The 21,221-nt window shown below is 28.6% G+C and overlaps 2 protein-coding genes across 7 annotated transcripts in view; one reads left to right on the forward strand and one right to left on the reverse strand.

The window, feature by feature from the left end:
- LOC145186271 (uncharacterized) overlaps nucleotides 1-6,900 on the forward strand; it is an 8,276-nt gene extending 1,376 nt beyond the window's left edge. Inside the window, exons 2-7 of one of the 4 annotated variants that reach the window (XM_090095286.1) lie at nucleotides 365-517; nucleotides 2,902-2,982; nucleotides 3,246-3,317; nucleotides 3,575-3,631; nucleotides 4,399-4,627; nucleotides 4,755-6,900. In XM_090095286.1, coding sequence (XP_089951412.1) covers nucleotides 2,953-2,982; nucleotides 3,246-3,317; nucleotides 3,575-3,631; nucleotides 4,399-4,627; nucleotides 4,755-6,826 — 2,460 coding nt within the window. In that variant the 5' untranslated portion in view covers nucleotides 365-517; nucleotides 2,902-2,952 and the 3' untranslated portion in view covers nucleotides 6,827-6,900. Of the gene's footprint in view, nucleotides 1-364; nucleotides 518-1,588; nucleotides 1,680-2,901; nucleotides 2,983-3,245; nucleotides 3,318-3,574; nucleotides 3,632-4,398; nucleotides 4,628-4,754 lie in introns of those variants that run through there. The other 3 variants (XM_090095287.1, XM_080062379.2, XM_080062380.2) reach the window with 3 other exon arrangements.
- Nucleotides 6,901-9,108: 2,208 nt separating this feature from the next.
- Nucleotides 9,109-18,440, reverse strand: LOC145187071 (RUN domain-containing protein 1-like). 3 transcript variants are annotated; one of them, XM_090095293.1, is made up of 18 exons: nucleotides 18,355-18,440; nucleotides 17,792-17,982; nucleotides 17,331-17,418; nucleotides 15,658-15,708; nucleotides 15,300-15,395; nucleotides 14,816-14,923; nucleotides 14,515-14,611; nucleotides 14,305-14,433; nucleotides 13,599-13,654; nucleotides 13,379-13,489; nucleotides 13,119-13,186; nucleotides 12,959-13,042; nucleotides 12,457-12,670; nucleotides 12,213-12,308; nucleotides 11,997-12,113; nucleotides 11,522-11,611; nucleotides 11,242-11,434; nucleotides 9,109-9,821 (listed from the first exon to the last, which is right to left on the reverse strand). In XM_090095293.1, the coding sequence occupies exons 2-18, from the start codon at nucleotides 17,965-17,967 to the stop codon at nucleotides 9,706-9,708; spliced, it is 1,890 nt and encodes a 629-aa protein (XP_089951419.1). In that variant the 5' UTR covers nucleotides 17,968-17,982; nucleotides 18,355-18,440; the 3' UTR covers nucleotides 9,109-9,705. The 3 variants fall into 3 exon arrangements, with proteins under 3 accessions (XP_089951419.1, XP_089951418.1, XP_089951417.1); XM_090095292.1 differs by having other exon boundaries at nucleotides 18,219-18,385; XM_090095291.1 differs by lacking the exon at nucleotides 18,355-18,440 and having other exon boundaries at nucleotides 17,792-18,023.
- Between the last annotated feature and the right edge of the window lie 2,781 nt (nucleotides 18,441-21,221).

Here is a 21,221-nt window from a genome sequence, read left to right on the forward strand (position 1 = left end):
TTGACTAAATTTCTAAGAAGTAATGAGGATCTCCTGGTGCTCTTTTTAATGTTATGTGAATATTAAAGAAGCTGTTAAAGATTTTGTTTTTCGCTAAATTTTATCTCTAATATGAGTTTTAGCCAAATAAATGAGTGCCAATATCTTTTGTGACGGAATGATAAAACGCAGTTTTTTCTTTCACCCAAAGTAACTTTTACAATGAATTTTCACTGAAGTTTTCTAATAAAATGCTGAATGTTTTAACTGCAATTTTCATCGGTTTGAGTGAAATTTTTTTAAGTAATTGATTAATATGCGTATGCCAAAATTATTTAAATCGTTCAAACGTAAAGCAGTTTTTTAAACTATAATATTGGTTTAGATGCCGGTAGCTCTACGGGAAACGTAAAGTGCGGTGATTTATTTTGACATTAAAAAAAGTGCGGTTTTTAAAAGCAAATTTATTGCGTTGGTCTACAAATTATTCGTCATTCTAGATTGAAAGTTTAACTTGAAATACTGTTATGTATCGTAGGTAAAATAGCATTGTTATTACTTAGTAGTATGTAGTATGGCTTAGCACAATAGTTCTGTTTACTTGAAATTTAGCCTTTTTAATGTAGTTCAAATACCATAATAGTTTTACTTGAATTTTTTAAGTTCATCTTTTAACAAAGTACTAGGTTGAGATATCAAATTAGTATTGCGGTTTACTAAATGTGGCTAACACTTCAAATGGTCAGAAAAAAAATGTATTTAGAGAAAGTCATTTGATACTATTATTAGTCGTTTTCAGGATTGTATACATTTAATATCTGTTGATATAAGTTCACTTATCTAAAGAATCTAATATTATGTGTTCGTATATAGTTATTGTTTTAAAACTAATAACAGTTTTTAATGAATGTCGGTTTAATTTTGTTTGTTTTCATCATATAAATGTCAAAAAATAAAGAATTAAAATTACAATTTGTTGTTTATGCATGTATGTATGTATGTATGTATGTATGTATGTATGTATGTATGTATGTATGTATGTATGTATGTATGTATGTATGTATGTATGTATGTATGTGTGTGTGTGCGTGTGTGTGTGTGTGCGTGTGTGTGTGTGCGTGTGTGTGTGTGTGCGCGTGTGTGTGTGTGTGTGTATGTGTGTTTGTATGTATGTTTTTATGTATTGTATTATATTATATTGTATATATGTATGTGAATGTTACACATAATATAAATATTGGTCTTTATATAAGTTTCTATATTACAAGTCTATTGAAGTTTTAAATAAAAAAATGTTGTTGAAGTTTGTTTATTCTTCACCCTTTTTTTAATTACATCAAATTGTTTACTTTAAAAATAAAAAAATAAGCTGACGCATATGAAAAAGCTGGGTTGAATTACTCTACATTTGAAAGTTTATTAGTGTTAAAGCAATGTTTTGGTGGTTTAATTTTTATTTAAAGTTACTTGTATCAATCTGAAGTTTTTAAGAAATATTATTTTGATATGTAGAAAATTTGGTTTTGCTTCACGTTTTAAAGTACTTTTTTCTTTTTTGGTTTAAACTGTAAGAAATAAAAAAAAAAAAAAAAGAAAGCTCTAATTTTTCCTTGCTTAACATTTTTTAAACAGTGAAACCTGCTTACCAATAAAAAAGGACATACTTTTCTAATGTGGTCTATCTAATAAAATCTCCTGGTGTATGTAACATTTTTTATTTGTATTTCAAAATGTTTATGAAAAGTTTAAATTTTCTGTGTGCTCTAAAATTAGTGTTTCTTAATATCCTTTTGTTTCAACATACTTAAATATTAATCATTCTATTATGTTTTTTTATTATCTGTAAATTAGTTTGATAAAAATTGAACACATGACCTTTCTCAAGATTTTGCTGGTCATGAAGGTTTTGATAGCCAAGTATTGCTTTCACAAGTGATTAACTTGCAAATTCCTTTTCAATATTGTTATTGTTCTGACAATGATCAATAGTGAATAGGTTATGGTCTCAAGTTCTTTCTAATTGATTCTCTAATTCTTAAAACTTACTGATTGTGCAAGGAAAGTTTTTTCTTGTACAATCTGTACATAAAGACAATCATTCAGAGTTTCTATTTTTGATTTTGTTTTTCAGTAACCTGAAATGCACAATAGCAAAGTGTTTTAAATAACTTTTCGTATGTAACAAGCTTTCTGTTTTAATACAGATTTGTTGTCAAATTCATTGTTTACAATATAATGCTTTAGAAACAGTTTGTTAATTGAGGTCCCTTTCACCAAGCATTTTCCTTTGAATATAAAAGTAGTACAAGACGATATGTTTACTCTTTATTTTTTTGTTCCTTGTGCTGTTTTTTCTTGTTTCTTTTTAAAAGAAATATTTTCATCTGAAAAATGTCATTTTGGTTTCAAATACTCTTATATTTTCATCTTCTGACAATCTAATGTTATGTTTCACATGACCTTAGTATTAATTCATAAATGTTTTTTTTTTTTTCTTTTTCAAAGTAATTATAATTTCTTATTTTGTGTTAAACTTTGTTAATTCCATTAAAAAGACTTAATTTAAAAAAAAAAAAAATGTTCTTTTTTAAATATGCTTGAATTATTTGCTTAGATTGTTAAAAAGTATAATTGCAATGTTCAAATCTTGTTTGTATGTGAAGAACCTAATAGCTGCTATAAATGAAGTCTTTTTGAATTACAAATCTTTTTTTAAAATCAATTTCACTAGGAAAAGGACAAGATTTTTTTTTTATTAAGAGTTTTCTTTCTTCAAAGTCTTTTTTTACTTCAAACTTCAGGCAATTATTTTGAGGAAGAATTTAAATTTGAGTTAACATAAAATGGTTTTTTCATTTCCACCTGTCTGTATATTTACTATATGTACTTATGTTTTATAAGTAATAATTCATTAAATATTAGGAACATACAGGAGATTCAATTCCATCTAAAGATGATCTTTTAATTGAGAGGATGAAATTTGTGAAGAAGGGTCAACAACAGGTACACACCAACCGCATTTAAATAAATGTATCAAAAAAATGTTTCATAAGTTATTTTTGTTAAGTTTATTGTTTGATGTGTGTACAGTGAAAATGTCAGAATTCATTTTCTCAAGGTATTGAACTGATTGATGTGTTGGTGCTAAACTATGAGCTAAAATATGTAAAATTGCAAAATTGAAATCACTGTTTGAGGCTCTTGTTAAGTTTTTAATTACATAGGTTAACTTTCCCTTTGTTAAAACTACATTTTTCTCATACCAGATTTTACCAGACTGTGAAAAAGCTTTGGAAAACGGACTTCTCAGAGAGATCCATGAACATAACAAGCGACAAGTAACTTATTTTTGAATATTTTAAAATTAAATATCGTGTCGAAGATATTTTAGTTAAACCTAGTGTTTTTCTCTAAAAATTTGTTAAGAACGTTATTTTAAAAAACTTTTAAAAATCATGAAAACAAAAAAAAAACAAAAAAACAACTTGAACAGAATTAACATTTTTAACATTTTTTTTTAAAATAAAATATTCTATCTTGATCTTGTGTTATATCTCTTTTAAGACTTTTTTTGTATGATTGTGTATTTTTCTAGGCGAAGAAAAAACATTTACTGAGTAATCAAACTGACGAGCTGAACGCCAAAGTCAAGGTTTGTTTACTAATATTTTTTTCTTTTTCACGAATATTTCTGCTATTTTTCGTTTTGATCTTGTGGATTTCTCTCTAATATTACAATTTTTTTATGTTGCTTCATTTACACTTTACCCAACTAATTATTATTTCATGTAAATTCATTATTTTATTCACTGTTTCGAAAAGTTACTATAACATGTTTGCATTTAACGTGAATTTCTTTTTACTATCTTGGCGTTAATTATTCGCTAATATAAAAGTTTGATGTAGACATGTAAAATCGGTGAAACTACTAATCCTTTGATAACGACGTTAGAAAGTTATATTACTAACTATTCTACGTAGTCCGCTAATAAATTTCGATTGTTTTTATGTTGTCATTTAATAGTGGCGGAAATTGTTTTAAAAAGCGGTCGCTTGTTTTGATTACTTTTTTCGACTTCTGCAGGGTTAATATTATCTTGTGCACTATGTAAAAGCTCTGTATTCTCTCTGCGCATTGGCGCGTTAAGATTGTTTTAAAAAAAGAATTCTAACTTGAGAATTAGCTGAAAAAACCTTCTGTCCTGTGCCTGTTCGCATATTTTAAAAAATGTAGCATATTTTTATAACAAATTTTTACTTTATAGAAGAAAATATTTAGTATTTACATATTATATACATACATACATACACACACACACACACACACACACACACACACACACACACACACACACACACAATGTAATATAATGTAATTATAGTATTTTTTTTTTTATAATATGTTTTTTTTTGGTATAGGATACTGGAAAAAAAGGGTCGCTGGATATAAAGAATAAAGAAGCGCAGAAAGTAAGACCTGATTCTCCAGGCCTTGATTTAAGCATCTTTCAGCCGCGTGGCAAACGCAAGTGTGTAATACAGAATGAAGGTAAGAGAAACAAAGAGGAAGAGTGGTGGAGCGCAGATGAAGGTGAAGAATTAATTCAAAAGAACGATTCTGAAGGAGAAGATTGTGCTCCCAGCAAAAGTTAGTAATTTTTTAGCAAACATTTTTTAGCATTTTATGTTCCTTAATTTCTTGAATAACAGAATCTTTCATGTAATTAACAAACTAAGTCTTCTATGTAGTTAAACTTTGGTTATTTACTGATTAGCCCGCAAAAACAAGAACCGTTCTAAAAAGCGCCGAAAGAAAAATACAGAAACCTCTGATGAAGTTTTGAATTCTCCAGGATCCAACGATATTCAGCAAACATATAAGTGCTATGTGTTTTCAACAGGAATGGCCAATAGAGCTGGGCACGCAGTGGAAAAAGGGCTATATCCTACTATTGGTGATTACCATGCGTCTCAAAAATGGGATACGCCGTACTTGAACGCCGAAACTCATTGCAGACCTTTTATTCCAAAACTAGAAGACGAGGAGCAAGATAAGGAGTCTAACGCAGGCTTAGATCTTGGTCACGTATCACCATTGCAAAGAGTTGATGATAGTAAAGGATCAAACAAAGAATTAAGTGTTGAAACGTCCAGAGAGCGCACTTCTAGTGTGGAAATGTGGCAAAGGGAGCAAGCTATGGAAGCTGCTAAGCAGATGAGTCGCCTTGCAAATAGCACACCTATTAGCTTAAGTGAACCGTTCTATCCAAGTTTTGCTACTCTGAACTCACAAACCATAATAGTGAAAGATAGTTCTGAGAACCATACGCTTAAATCTGATTTTCAAAGCACAGTTGTGCTGAACGCTAAAAAAGACGAAGATATAGTTCTTGAGAGCGACTTGTCTTCGTCAGCATTTACCGAAGTAAAACCGTGTAAAACTGATTCTAGTAGAAATTCAGAGGGTGCAAATCCTCATCAATCAGTATTAACTTCTTTGCAAAACGATACGAATGTGAAGTGCAGCTCATATCCTGCCGATGTTACAAATCACGTTTGTTATCAACCTTCTAAAAGTTTTTTCCAGCCTCATGAAATGCACCAAAATCCACTGTACAGTCCTGTTCATTCAGCTAGATCAGAAAATGGAAATCGCCCTAGTGTATTAAATATGTCTAATAGCCGTAATGATGTTAAGACTTACGAAAATGGGCTTCTTATGCCTGAACATACTTCAGTATTGAATTGTCATGTTGAACCAAGACATATTGATCAAAAAAACATTCGAAGTACTTTAGACGTTGCCGAGAAAGATCTCAAGGAGTCTAGAGGACTAGCTATGTTAAAATCCTCTAACCCCATATTACCTAGAGATATAAACCATTCCGCTTTTACGTCACGTCAATCGATGCATCTTCAACCGGTAATGTTTAATTACTCCCATAAAATTCCAATCCATGGGCGATTCTCTCCGCCTGTATCGATGCATCTACCTCCAGCTTCCATAGCTCCATCTGTCACTTTGCATTCACGTAACACGTACGATCATCACATTCATTTGGCGCGTAGCTCTCCGAAGATGCCTCACACACTTAATCATCTTAAAGCGCAGGATAGTCCTAACGGTTATGACCGTGATATTTCATTAAGTGAAAAGTACAGTTTTCAAGCAGCGTCGTTTAATAGTAGCCGTCATCATCATCATCCAAATGAAAGGCCTTCTTCATTACCGATGCCCTTATCGTCCTATAGAATGGAGAAAAAGACCCCTACCTCTTTTTCTGTTGAAAGTCTAACAGGTTCATCTGAAAAAGATGTTTTGTTGTTTAAAGCCAGGAACGGCCACGAACGTGTTAAAGAGTTTCATAGTTCTGAACGTTTACACGAAACACTTAAGCAGCTTCCATCTGAAAGAACGCTTGATACTCGGTTGGATCGACCTCAAACGGATCGCGAATGTATGTCTAATCCATCAGACCGTTTAATCGGATCAACGGAGCGTATGCATATACCTAGTGGTTTAAATATACACAACGGACTAAAGCGCTCTCTTGATGAGCGTATTATCGAACGTTCTCACGACAAACATACTTTTGAACTTCCGCGTGGGAAAGATCGGTACATGTTCGACAATGAACGTTTTAACTTTGAAAAAGATAGATTCAACTACGATAAAGAACGATCTTTTTCACAACATAGTTTAAATTTTCAAGATCCGCGTAGCCCAATGCATTTATCCTCACCTTTATTTTTACCGAGAACGTTACCTATCGAGATGAACTCGGCATTTTCTCACATGCACAGGTCTGATATTCGACATTTGTCGGCCCATTTCCCGAGTCGATAGCTCATATTAGTATATACTTTTTCCGGTTGTGAGGGTTTTCTTTCGTTTTTGTATGATAAATTTTGTTCCCAAAATTTAGTTGTGTTTTAGTTATAATTTTGCGTTGACTCTACCATCTCAATCCAAATTGCGATATACACTCCCTAATTTGCTAATTTCTTATATGCTTAAAATAAATTAGCAGTCTTTAGTCTTAAGAAACTTTTAAAGCCTAGTTTCCCTAGAACTTATCGCATAGTTTGGTGTAAAACTATCAAAACAGAGCTATAATTAAGCAATAAAAGCGAAAAATATCTTATTAGTAAATATTTGAGTTTCACTAGTTCCGTTCTTGCGTTAAAAATGGTTAACATTTCATACTATTTAAAATTTGCGAAACTTTAAAAATTGGAAATTTCATTCTTTTATGTATTCAAAATGATTCGTGATCCCCTCATATGGGATAAATGGAATAAATTTAAGTTTTCTTCAATTGGTTGTGATAATTGTTTACATGTCCCCACATAAGATAACACTTAATTACCTTTTTCTGCCTCTAAAATATTCCATAATCGTTTTTAGTTATAGTATCTTATGTAATGCCTAATTTGAAATAAAAAACATTTTTAATACAAATAATGAACCTTGTTATGCCTGGGGATATTTACGACACAAAGTTTTAGATTTTAATGACGGACTTGTTTCGAATAATTCTGTGCTGCCTTACTTTTCTGCTAAGATCTAGAAGAATTTTAAATATATGACATTGACCATATTTAACATCATTTTAGTTGAAGATGTAATAATCAACAATTTTAATAATGAATGAAACAAATCCTTTATTGGAATTTATGTTTTATTCATTTTAATATTTTGTTTTTCAATTTCATTCTTTCAATGTTTTGTTTTTCAATTTCATTCTTTCAATGTTTTGTTATTCAATTTCATTCTTTCAATGTTTTGTTTTTCAGTTTCTTTCGATTTTTTGTTGAATGACTTCGGAGAAGTCATTGAATAAAACGTTGTCTTTAGGTAATCTCACTGCTCTCGGATGGCTCTTGAAATTAATGGTCGGTTTATAACATCAACTAGCCCTGGTCTCTCCTATTACAAATAAAGTATACTTTAAAAAAAGTACACTTTCAATAGAGTATTCTTAAAATAAATTTCCGATTTGTTTGAACCGTCTATTTAGAAAAAGTGAAGAAAATAAACTTCACTCTTGTGCAACAGTGCCATTTTCCTTTGCTTTACATCCTAAAAAATCAATAAACATAATGAAGATAATAGTGTCCGGTTGAACATGATTTGTCGCATGTTATAACAGATTTTCGCACGCACCCATGTCTTACGATGTCTAATAAGGATTGCGTTGATTCGTAAACAAAATGTTAAAAATCAGAATATTTTCTTCAAGTAACAATACCATGACCTGCTTCAAATGATAGTATCTTTATAAATTTACATGTAGCATAAAAACTTTTATTTCTAATGAAATTATCATTATGAAATTTATAATAATTCGCTAGGTTATAAAAGCTAGAGTTAATTATGAAAAATAAGTAACATTTTTTATGCATTCAGCAACTCAAATCTAAGTACAACTTATAAACCATATATTATAGAACTAATTTCAAACGCACACCAGCATTATTAAATGTAATTTTGAAAATAATCTTTAAAAATAATCTTTGTCGGCCACTTAAGTCTTCAGTATGCTTCATCAGCCATGAATAATCGAAATGTAAAGAACCAAAAAAACTAATAACTCGGATAAACAGAAGCAGTAATAAATTGATGTTAGCGATAGTAATAAAGGTAATTAAATAAAAAGAACATTTTAGTTGGATACCGATAAAGCAACATTCAATTTATCTCATCATATAAAATAAACTTGAGTTTGCTGAACGAAGCTATAAGAAAAAATGTTTTTTGAATTTCCGTTCTGTTAATAGCCATGCTGAAGTTGCAGAAAATTGCTTTTTTTTCATGACAAAGAATGTATATTTTTTGTTTTAAATTGTCATAAATTCCTTGAATATTGCGAGCAATAATCTTTTTCCCGATTATTTTGTAACAAACCAAGTGTCCAAGTAACAGACCAAATAACAACGAAAAATAAAAACAAAAAACTCAGGGCAAAAAGTTCTGTCTATACAAACTCTATATAAATTTTACAGAAGTTGTATAAGACGACTCCCTATAGAATCGCATAAATCTGTAGAAATTCTAGAGAATTTTTTATTCTGGGTATTGCAAAATGTTTGGAGATTTTTTGACTAAGACCAAAACCTGAATTGTGTTGTATCGTAATATTTTCAGAAAATAAATATTTTTAAATATATACATAAGTCAAAGCTTATTTCACAATATAATCAATCGTAATAGCAACTTTTGCGCGGAGTGTGAAAATTAAATCGTAACGAAGTCGTAGGTCAACCACTACACGCTACTTTTTTAATTCACAAAAGTAGGAAAAAATATAAATATGCATAAAAATACAGTCGCCATAAAAATAAAATGCATAAATTATTACTAAAATAATGATGAGAATTTATGAAGGTGAAACGCGTCAACGAATAAACCGTCATTATAACTAAAATTCTAAAGTAGTATTTTTTTTAATCATAGGATAAACGGCCAAATCTTCAATGATAGCCCGACAGCGTGAGAATAAAAAAAAAAAAATTTTTTTACTGGACACTCTTTAAAGCTTTCTTAAAACCTTGGAATCTGAATTGACTTTAGATTTGCAGTTTTTAGTTAAGACAAAAAATTAAAAAAAAGGAAAAGCTATTGATTTTAAACAATACGATCTATTCTCACTTGCCAATGTCACAAAATTAACCTCTTTTTAAATAATTGAAGCAAAATTGATCAATTCTTAAAAAATAATAGAGCTACACATCACCAAATTCATTGCTACTTTTGAGTAAATGTCTTATCGCAAGGTCTTCTGGGAGAAAGAACGTCAATGAAGAAAGCTTCTCGAGGGTGGTCAAAATATCATCAAAACCTGAGATAAATTCACATAAACTAACGTTGTTTTAAATTACTCAAAAATATCCCGCTTCATATAAAAATTTTTTATAAAAAATGTTCTAATCAAACCTGTCATTTTCAAATAAACAAAAAAATTAGTAAAAATGTAATAAAATTGATATCAATTATTCGTCGTCGTTTGAAACCAGAAAACTTAATTTCTGGGAGTATTTTTGCTATGAGAGAATCATGCAAAGCGGCAACAAGTGCAATAGATAAATCAGTTATCTAGAAAAATATACAGAAGTTTGTAAGAGAATTTAGTTTTTTTGCTTTCCTAAAAGTAGCCTTGAGTTTATCTGGTTTCAAATAAACGAAGAGAAATAAAAAAAACACAGTGTAAAATTTAACAAAAACGATTTTTAAAAAATCGATTAATAGGAGAATTTATGTGAATTGGTTTTTAATTTCTCTTAACTTGGAGTTTATTTTCGGAAAGAAAAAGAATTTTTGTTTTTCAAAAATACGGCTCAGTTTGTGTTGCTTATATTTAAATAGTGCCTCAAAAAAAAACACAAATTAATTTACATTACTACAAAATATATTGTACAAGCATACATTTCTTATATGCTCCTCCTAAGTTTACAAAAACTTACCCTTGGATTGGCTCTTACTCGACGTTTTTACAGGGGTAATTTTTTGAGAGAGGGAGGGTCTTCTGGATCCAAGGTGACGTTAATGTCACCTGTCTTATTACGACTTTTTAGAGGCGATTTTCAAAAAAGAATCAATCAATTAATCTGAAAATTTGTCATCACATTCAATATTTAAATTAAAAACTATGAGAGCGGTGAAGTCATCATTTTAGATTTCCTTTAATTACGTTTCTCTAGCATCATTAGTAGTTCTACTGTTTGCTAAAAATTTTGTGAAAGCCATGTTTAAAAAATTTATGGATTAAAAACTGATTTGTGAAAATCTGATTTTTTTGCAATCGATTTTTTAAAACTCACTAAACGTTTTAAAAAATCGACTGCAAAAAAATCAGATTTTCACAACGTTACTTGAGCATGAAATAGTTGATCTACAAAAAATGTATATACAGATATAAATCTTTCTTATATTGCAAGAAGTTTTAGTGATATTCGAGTAATTTAACTTTTCTTTAGTTAAAGACTTAAAATTCATGAGGAATAAAATTAAAAATAACAAGAGTATATTGTGCTTAAAGCAAGTACAATTCTGCAAAGTATAAGCTGTTTAACTTTGCACTAGCATAAAGATTTTATATAGAAAAAATCTAAAAAAATTTGAAAGCCGAAATCTATAACTTTCAAAAAACAAATTTTTTTTTTCACGTGCTGAAATCTGCTTTTTATAAAAATTTAAACAAATATTAAACTATAAAAACTTAAATATTAGGAAACTTTTTTAAAAGCAAAAACAAAAAAAACCTGTTCGAACAACATAAGACCAACGTTCGTAATGATGATCAACCAGTTCTGGACAGCGGATAACAAGTCGAATCCATTGAGCCAGCCTGCCACGATTGAGTGCAGCAGAAACTAATGCTTTAAACATGGCATCAAAGCTGCGCTTTCGAGGTTCATGAGTAGTTTTAATTCTATGGAGCACTGTGAGAAGTGACTAAAGATAAAAATATTTATTAGCCAATTACAAATTTGAGTTTGTTCTTCAAAGACAAACTTTTTTTATCTGCATTTATAAACTTACTTGTTTGGGAGTTTGCTGTGTACAGCCAACATCCATAGCAAATGCTTCTGATAACATCATGCTTGGTTGTGTATTAAAAAGATCACCTTGCTATAAAAAATTAACAATATTTAACTTAGACTGTAAACCATCAAAAATAAACTAGAAAAAAAAAACAAACAAAAAAAAACAAAACAAAAAAACAAACAAGCAAAAAGAAAAGAAAACAAAATAAAACAACAAATTTACATATAATGTACACCATAAGCATTACTATAACTTTATTAACATTATTATAAGCATAACTATCACATAAACATTGTATATTTCTATATATATATATATATATATATATATATATATATATATATATATATATATATATATATATATATATATATATATATATATATATATATATATATATATATACATATATATATATATATATATATATATATATATATATATACTGTATACATCATGATATAAACACCTTAAGCTGATAAAACTTGTTGAAATACTCCCAAATGTGTAGGCCAAGACCTTGAATAGAATGTGATGACATACATCCAACTAATGCTTTTGTTGAAAGGGTGGCAGTAGAAAAAGTCTATAAAATAAGACATTCTTTTGAATTGCAAAGTTAAATAAATTGAAAAGTGGTTATTAGTTAAATTATAAGAAAATATCTTTAAAATAAAAAATTCACCTCACACAAACCATGCTGAAGGAGTTCCTTTAACCCAGAAGTCAGTGTCCCACGTACAACACGCACCAGTTGATCCTGGATCTCCACTTCTAGAGGCTTTCAAAGTAAAAAACTTATAAGTAGACATTTGAAATCTTAAAAATTAACTACCTTAGCTCAAAAAGAAATAAAGAATACAAAGAATATAATGATTCCCTTCAAAGTAAACCGATATTATTTAAATTACTATGAAGTATTATTTTACCTTTACTGAAAAACTTGAAATTGTAGAAGAGACTGACTCTGTACGAGACCTGCTCATAGACTTTGAGTGCTTCCATGCTGCACGCCTATCCGCAGTAGAGAGTGGAATATTTAACTCATCTTCTGAATCTGGATGCAACCCACCAATATTTATAAGTTTTGTATGCAAAACCATGATCTGGTCAACAGAAGAGCGCACTTCATCGACAGGCTTACTAATAGTTAAAAAATCAACCTAATTTATTTATGTATTAAAATTGAGATACATTTAACATATTTAACTACTATATATTTAAGAAAAAGATTTTATCTTATCAAAATACTAGAATAAAATAAAAAATCCTTTTTTCTTAAAAGTTAGAAGACTTAATGCTGCCAAACAATACATTTGAAGCAATATCAATCAGCAACTCTGATGAACATGATGCTAATTTTTTATTGATATATTTTTACCTTTATATAAATTCTTATATACAACAACTTTTGTGTAATCAAATGAGCACCTAAATCCAGCAAATGAATCATTTTCAGCAAACGCCTTTTTCATCATGTATTCACGAAAATGTCGGGCACTGCAGCCAAATTGACTGCAAGTAAAAAGAAAAAATAATGTTAAAGATTTGAAAGCAGATTAGGCTCTTTTTATAACAAAAGAAATTTCACCTTATTGCAAAAATTTGAAGTACAGCAAGACTCTTTTTAATTATTGCTAAGCTGGCCTTGTGCAATCTCTAGACAAGATTTTTGAAGAAGGTTTAATGTTTTATGATTTGTAATAAAAAGTTGTACAAAAAAGTTTTATAATTTTAAAAAAGAGTTTAAAGCAAGTGTTGAAAAAAGTCAGCAAAACTCTGTGACATTTTCAACTTTTTATTTCATAATCCATTTTTATATCAAAAAAATTTAAAGAAAATTTTTCTTACTTTTCTCTTTTCTTCAGTCATCTGCATAATTTTTGTATGAGGGGCTGGTATCTTTTCTGAAAGTTTTAAAGATTGAGAATGCAATAATCCTTTTTCAGCTGGCGCAGTATTCTAAAATAAGCAAACTTTATTTTAAGGAAAAAAACCAACAGAACCTTAACTTATTACAACCAAAAAAATGTTTATAAAACTGATAGAAAAGCTAAATAATATTAATTACCTTTTGTTTTTGCTGTAAAGTTGAATTAGGAATGGTGGGTGGTGGCCCCTCATATCCTAAAAATGCACTAATAATAGTTAATTTATTGGAACTGGTTAATTACTTAACTATTACTAGTTTTAGAGTTAAACACAACTATAAATAAATTTAAAACTATTATTAGTTTTAGATTTTAACAAAACTGTTGTAAATTAAATTAATAGTTGTAATAAACTGACTACTGTTCATAGAGAGTTTGTGAAAAAAAATGCACCTTTTACATAAATATAACTACTTATTCAAATCTTTTCTAGACACATAATTTTTGATAATTTTATGAATAAGATATCAATGAGAATGAAAATCCAATTATGAATAAATTTCACAATTAAATGGAATCTAATATCTAATATTTTTAGGAATGATATAAATGATGTAAATTTGATAATACGATGTCCTAAAACTAAATAGAAAATTATTTACTATACAACATTATGCTAAAATGACAATTTGTAAAGTATACAAATATTTTTACCCAAATTATGGGAAAACCTTTTTTACCCAAACTATGGGAGAAACTCAACTATATATTGTATATAAAATATATAATATAATTGAATATATAATATCATGTAAATTATCTATTCATTTTTAAACATACATAATTCATTTTATATATTTTATCAAACATAAAAGTATCAAAAGTATATTCTTTAGAGAAAGTTACCTTGTAGAAAAGAGACAAACTTTTCCATGGCAGAAATCTGCTTTGAAACCTGTGATATTATTTCATCTTTGCCTTTGGATGGATCTACCAGCTTTCCAATGGTATCTCCGACATATTTATTTAAATCTTCTACAATAAAATAAAGTAAAAGAAATTGCAGCTCATAATTATGAACGATATCAAAAAGATATAAACAAATTCTAATTGTACCAGGTAATGTAAGTTCTTCTAAATCTGATGTATGAACTGGAGAAGATGTGGTTTTGCTAAATGAACCTCTGTCTTTCTTTTTATCATTCTTCTCAAGCTGAAATATAATCAAATTGTTAAAAAAAAAAATTAACTTTTTCTGTGAAAACTGCATATTATTTATTATCAAGATATCATGAATTATGAAGAAATTTAAGTAAATATACATGATGTGAATATCATATTAGCAATACTTATTTTGCATTGAAAAAGTCTTAAACATAGCAGCATTCTTTTATAACTTAAAAAAATATCATAATACCTCAGTTTGACATGCTTCAAGATTGTTTATCATGGATACCAAGTGTAAATTTAATCTCATTTCTCGCTCTTTCTCTTCAGCAATGCGCTGTTCATAATGCTGAAGCGCCTTAAAAAAACAGTCACAGTTTTTATTTTTGACAATGAGCATCAAGGTGCAAATTTCTATATCATTCTTTTAAAATTAAACAAAATTTCTGAATTTTTTAAAAAAAGAATTCTTTCAAGTGTTTTTGAAGTGAAAAAACTTTTACTTGCCAATTTTGAAAAATAATTTAACAGATTTAATTAAACTGCAAATATTTTTCTGGAATATTTATACTTTGTATATCTGAATAAGTAATTTTAAACTTGATTTTATTTAAAATGACTGATATAGAAGTTTTTACTTTATTTGCTATCAGTTATAATTTTAATGGAAAAATAAAATCATTGATACTTAATTGACATAATAATTATTTATAGTATTACTTGAAATTACTTACATTGTGTGACTCGCAGGATATACAGTTGATTTTCTTTGGTCCAACAACATCAGGACAGCCTTCAAATGCAAACTCCTCAAGCTCAGACAGCAGTTTCTAATAAGAAATTTTTTTATGCCTATATTTCTTGAAAAATATATTTCAGTTTCACAAAGTTTAAAGTTTAGCTTAAAATTTTTAGTTTAAAGTTTAACAGAAACTCTAACAACCACTTAAATTTTTTTTTTTAAAAGAAAATAAAAAAAAAAAAAATTCTGCATGTAAAACCACTATAACTTGTATTTATTTATTTTTTTTTAAATATTAAACTGGCCCCAGGCATGTTTAGAGGAAACTGCATTTAAAATAAACAACCAACCTCTTGATTTTCCTTTGGTGCATGAATAATTTGCTTTAAACGAAATTGCACCTGAATTGAAATATTTTAATGATTGAACATTTTTCAAAAAAAGTCTCAAAAAAAAATTTGATCATGCAAAAGTTGAAAAAAGTCAGAAAAAAGTATGTAGTCAGAAAAAAGTATGCAGTCAGAAAAAAGTATGCAGAAACAAGCATGCAAAGTAATACTCACAACTTTTCAACAAAGTTTTATACTTTTGGTCAAAAATGTTTATTGAAAAAATAAACAGTGTAGGTTGAAAATATTTACTAAGTTTTCACTTTCAGGAAAATTAAAATTAAGACAGCTTCAATTAAATTGAGAATAATTAATTAGATTCATGTTTTTTATTTCAGAAAAAAAAAAAGAATCTAAAAAAAAAAAAAAAAAGATTTATAAATGGATCTAAAAACCACAATTTCATGGCAACTAAGAACAGGTTGGATATTTTATAACGTTTAATCATGGTTAGTACTTTATAAAATATAAAAACTGCCCAAGTTGCAGAATCTGATTTCAAGAGTTTTTTAAAATAGACTTCTTACTAATTTGACTAAAATGGTCATTTTTAAGTAACTTTTTTAAGTAATTTTTTCCCCATGCTTAAATTTACATTTCCTCTAATAAACTGAAGTCTTTTTGTTGATACTGAAAAATTCTACATTAGTCTGCATAAAAAAATATACAAGTTTAACTTTTTAAACCTGCAAATAGCACAAAATCTAGACTCCCAGGTTACATTTTCACCATTATCTCCTAAAAAACTATTGGGTATAAACAAGCCAGTAAGGATAGTAAGAAAACATCTTTCCAAAAATCAACTTGGAGGTCAGGTGTTCAAAAATGAATCATAAAAAATTTTGATCAGGAGCAGAAATATGAATTTTTGCTTGCATTTACAATTAATTGGAATAATTGAATAGTTTATTGGAATAGAAAACTATTACTTAACAATTATTAAAAAAGTAAAAGAAAAAAGCAAACCAATAGTGCATTTAACTAATCAGCAGTGCATAAGTCACAAACAGTTAATAAATAATTTTGACTAGTTAAGATTTACTTTCTAATTAATAGAAAGCAAGCAACGTGAGAAGAACTAGTAATACTTAACAAGTGTTGGGTTTAAATACATAACATTGATTGCAAACAAAATGCTACTTAAATTGTGTTTAATTTGATTTTAAAAAACTATTCATTATAGATTAACATTAATGACATACATTACAAAACTACTTTGTACCCCCACCCATACCCTTGCATGTTTTTAAATAGTATTAAATTTATTTTCACTATTTTATTGTTCATATGCAGACTTATGTGCAACATTTCTTTCCTTTTTCCACCTAAACTATAATCTCCTGAGATAATAAAACTATAAAATTTCCTGAATGAACAAGTAATATAAAATCTCCTGAAAGTATAGAGATAATAAAAGTTTTGGTTACTCAATCTTTAATTTTTTAATAGAAAAATAGGTAAATTATATCAAAAGAGGTCAAAAAAGTATCAGACTCATGGTTCACTTTTTCTACTGAAATTACTATTGGCACATAAAAATACTACACCACAGTAGATTCAAATAACTAAGTAAAACTATAGTTATAATGAACTGTATCAGATTCTAAAATAAGAATTGAATACAAAAGAGCTACCTGAGCAAAGTGAGAAGTCAATGCATATAAAGAGCTGTTTAATTGTTCACTTTGTTCTTGAAGTTCTAAAATTTTTCCAACATTCAATCTAAATAAAAAAAATAAATAAAATAAACACCTAGAAATAAACATAGATATTCCAAAACTATGAAGTCTTCAGCTAACAGATGTTCATCACTTGTAAGCTAAGCATCATATATATGTGTACATACATACATACATACATACATACATACATACATACATACATACATACATACATACATACATACATACATTTATACATACATACATACATACATACATACATACATACATACATACATACATACATACATACATACATACATACATACATACATACACACATACATTCATTTTTTATAAACTATATACATGCAGAAAGATATAATGTAAATGCATATCCATTTATTTCTGTATCATTAAGTAATAATATATACCCAGGTGAATAATAAGATTGAGAGTCTGTGGAGTCATTACTACAGGCCCCTAACGGTGGAACACGCTGATTCTCTAATTCAATAACTTCTTCTAGCTCATTGCCTTTTACTTTTGAAACATGATGTTTGTCTTGAAACTGAAATGCCTCATCAAACATAAACTGCTGATATGACATTTTACAAGTAGATTCCTGATTAAGAGAAAAAGTATCTATAAAATACATTCTAAAAGACATTAACATTTATATCAGATATTCTTTAAGGCTAAATGTAACTAAAATATTCTTGTTAAACGTCATTTATTTTACTATTTACTACACAATTGATATAAATATCTAAAAAATTTTATTCATTTCTTTGTTTTAATTTTATCAACAAGTTACAAAAACATATATATTCCTATTAAAAAATGAATATAGAAACGCACATTTAAAAATATTTTTTATTATGTACTTAAATTTAACGACTTTGTAATTTAATCATGCCGTTTATGTTCTTATTTTTGTTTTGATCGGATTTAGCCTCGTTTTTAGCCTCCGCTAAAAAATCAACAGAAACTTTACCAGACTGAAGTTGATCAACGTTGCGCACAATACTCCTTCGATCGCTTAACTCCTGCTCATTTAAGCATTAGAGTGCAAGTTAAAATCCCTTTTACTTCCTTATTTTCTTAACCAGGCAGGCAAATTGTACATAAAACATGTCTACAACAAAATTAGCATGTGTACGTATTCTTAAAGAAAAATATCTTACTACACAATTACAACCAATATGACAATTTTAACATATTTTTATTAGTTTTAAAGCACTAAGTGTAAAACTTTACTAAATTAACATTTTCAAATTATTTCGCGAAGTTTCGCATAGACTATTATTTGAGTAAATCAATATAAAAGATCTCGCTTTTTGCCAAACGTTTTATATACCTTCATTGGAAAATCTTTCAGCATCAGGACAGATATTATGCCCAGGTAAACACAAGACATATTCACTACATTAAATGGCATTTTTTGCTATTAGTTTAACCAATTATTTTTGATGCAGCGCTTCAATGTTTAAGTCGTTATTTTTATAACAGAAACAATTTGTTAACTAGTTTTTTTTATGACGAAGAATTGTAAGAATCTTATTTGTTTCTACGGAAACAAAAACCGTGTCATGAAAATTTCATAAAATTTCTGACTTTGTTTAATATGCGAACACGACCTGGGGCCTGTGTTATAAAACCAAGTTACGTACGTTATTACGACAGATGTTCTTGAGTGACGATGAAATGTTCGTAATTTTCGAATCTGTTATAAAAGTAATGCGTTCGTGATCCAAGGACATCATGGACAGTTTCCACGCGCGAAAAGATCATCTTAACTACGAATATTTTCCGTAAATTCAATGATGAACCAGCCAGCCAAATCAAAACAAAGCCATTTAGCAACTATACATTTTTTTCTGTGTAGATCAGACTTTTAAGTTTCATGGCCAAAAAAGGTGTTATTATTTTAAGTTTTGTTTTTTACTTTTTATTAAAGTTACATCATTACGTGTACTTTGTTTAAACCGTTGAACTGTGTTCAACTTGTGAGAGAAAAATTACGTAAAAAATACAAATATTTTTTCGAAAATTCTGGTTTCATGTAAAAAGATGTGGTATGATGTGTACCTTTTATCTTTAAATCTAATTTATTTATTAATATATTATTTCTAATATATTATATAAACATGACTTAAATCAGCTTTCAATTAAGACATTTAATTTGATGCCTTTAAACAGACATTTACCCAATTAATGACTATAAATGTTGGTCTGTTGCAACTCTTAAAGATAAAAACTAAAAAGTTACCTTTAAAAAAAAATTTCTCCTCCTTACTTGTGAAAATCAACTTTTCTTCTTATTAGGAAGTTAACTTAATTTTGAGGGTTTTTTATTATCATAAAGAATATATATGTTTCTAAATAATAAAAAATGCATTTAATCAAAATAACTTTGCAACTACCTTCTCCCATCTTTTTGGCAATATATGAACTCCATTGTAAAAATACTTTTCTGGATTTTGAGCTATCCAGCATTCAAGCAAATATTTGACTTCTTCAAAGCAATTGAAATGCTGCACTCCAAGTAAATGCTGCAATAACCGAAGCAAATGATAATCTGATGAAGCAATATCTGGTGAATATGGCGGGTGGTGTATCATCCTATCTTAATTCTTCAAGCGTTTCTTTTACGCATTTTGCAACATATGGACGAGCGTTATCGTGCTAAAAAATTACTTTATCGTGTTATCTTTTTTGCGTAATCTGATCGTTTTTCTTTAAGAGCTTGATTCAAAGCGATCAATTGTAGTTGGTAACGTATGCCTGTTATAGTTTCTCTAGATATGCCTGTTATAGTTTCTCTAGATTTTAGCAGTTTATAATACACCACACCTCTTTGGTCGCCACCAGATGCTCAGCATGACTTTCTTACCATGGATATTTCGCTTTGGCGTAAGATGTTGACGCTTGAACAGGGTCACATAGGATTGTCAAAATAGATCCATTTTTTTGTCTTGAAATGATTAAAAAATGTCAAACTTATGAGGCATTAGGGACGCAATTAGCAGCAAATTTTTTTATCCAGATTTAAGATATTTAATAGCCTTTTGCACGACTGGTAATTCATTATTTTCTTTATATTTTACTCCAGATATTTTGAACTAACACAGAATCAAAGTTCACATTGTTAACTGGCTGTTCTCTCAAAATTGAAACGAAAATAAAATATTAAAAAACAAGTATGTTTAAATGTCCGTCTAATATTGTTAATCAATTATTTTCTGGTAATCCTTTTTAAAAGAACTGCATTTAATCTTCTTTTAGACGAGCGCGCAAACTGCAGTACCACTTCTGGATTTACATTTTTAAACAATACTTGATTCTTCCAACTAATTTTTGGAATATTTTTGGATTCCCACTTTTCCTTCTTCCCACTCATCCTTTTTGACGAAACAATTTAATTGACCCTAAAAGTCTTTAATTAACCTTATCTCAGGACTGTTAGAGGGTTATCGTTCTTAAGAACAAATTAATACTTTCGCCGTCCAGCAAAGCAGTTACATTTTTAGCATAATTAACCGAAGCTAATACTGACCAAAAGATGTAACTTTTATCAGGATATTGTTCACGTATGAACAGAACCAAAATATTTTCAAAGAAACCTTTTATGTACATAATATTGTTAACGAAATAGCTTGATTGCTTGATTTGCTAATTGCAAAACATATCATTAACTTGATTTCAAATTTAGCATTTCTTTTCCACTTAAGATCTAGAGAAGCATTCTTGGATTTGACAAAGAAAAAAAAGATATTCGTCATTTAAAAAAAACAACCGTCCGCTTTTAGGGCTAGGCAGCTTCCCAGTGATTGTATTTGATGTTGGCCTTTGTTTTTATTA

Source organism: Hydra viridissima, unplaced genomic scaffold (assembly GCF_058129835.1).
Source record: "Hydra viridissima isolate aposymbiotic clone 2 unplaced genomic scaffold, HvirCarnegie_v1 scaffold_8, whole genome shotgun sequence".
Lineage (NCBI taxonomy): Eukaryota > Metazoa > Cnidaria > Hydrozoa > Anthoathecata > Hydridae > Hydra > Hydra viridissima.

Bases quoted from the DNA above. Each gene is read 5' to 3' on its own strand.
- LOC145187071 (XM_090095291.1), bottom strand. From the start codon at position 18,015: ATGTATTTTATAGATACTTTTTCTCTTAATCAGGAATCTACTTGTAAA. The intron at 13,043-13,118 runs GTGAAATTTCTT...TTTTACTTGCAG, and splicing joins CTTCAAATTTTTGCAATAAG to TCAATTTGGCTGCAGTGCCC. The intron at 11,435-11,521 runs GTAAGTTTATAA...TTTTATCTTTAG, and splicing joins CACAGCAAACTCCCAAACAA to TCACTTCTCACAGTGCTCCA.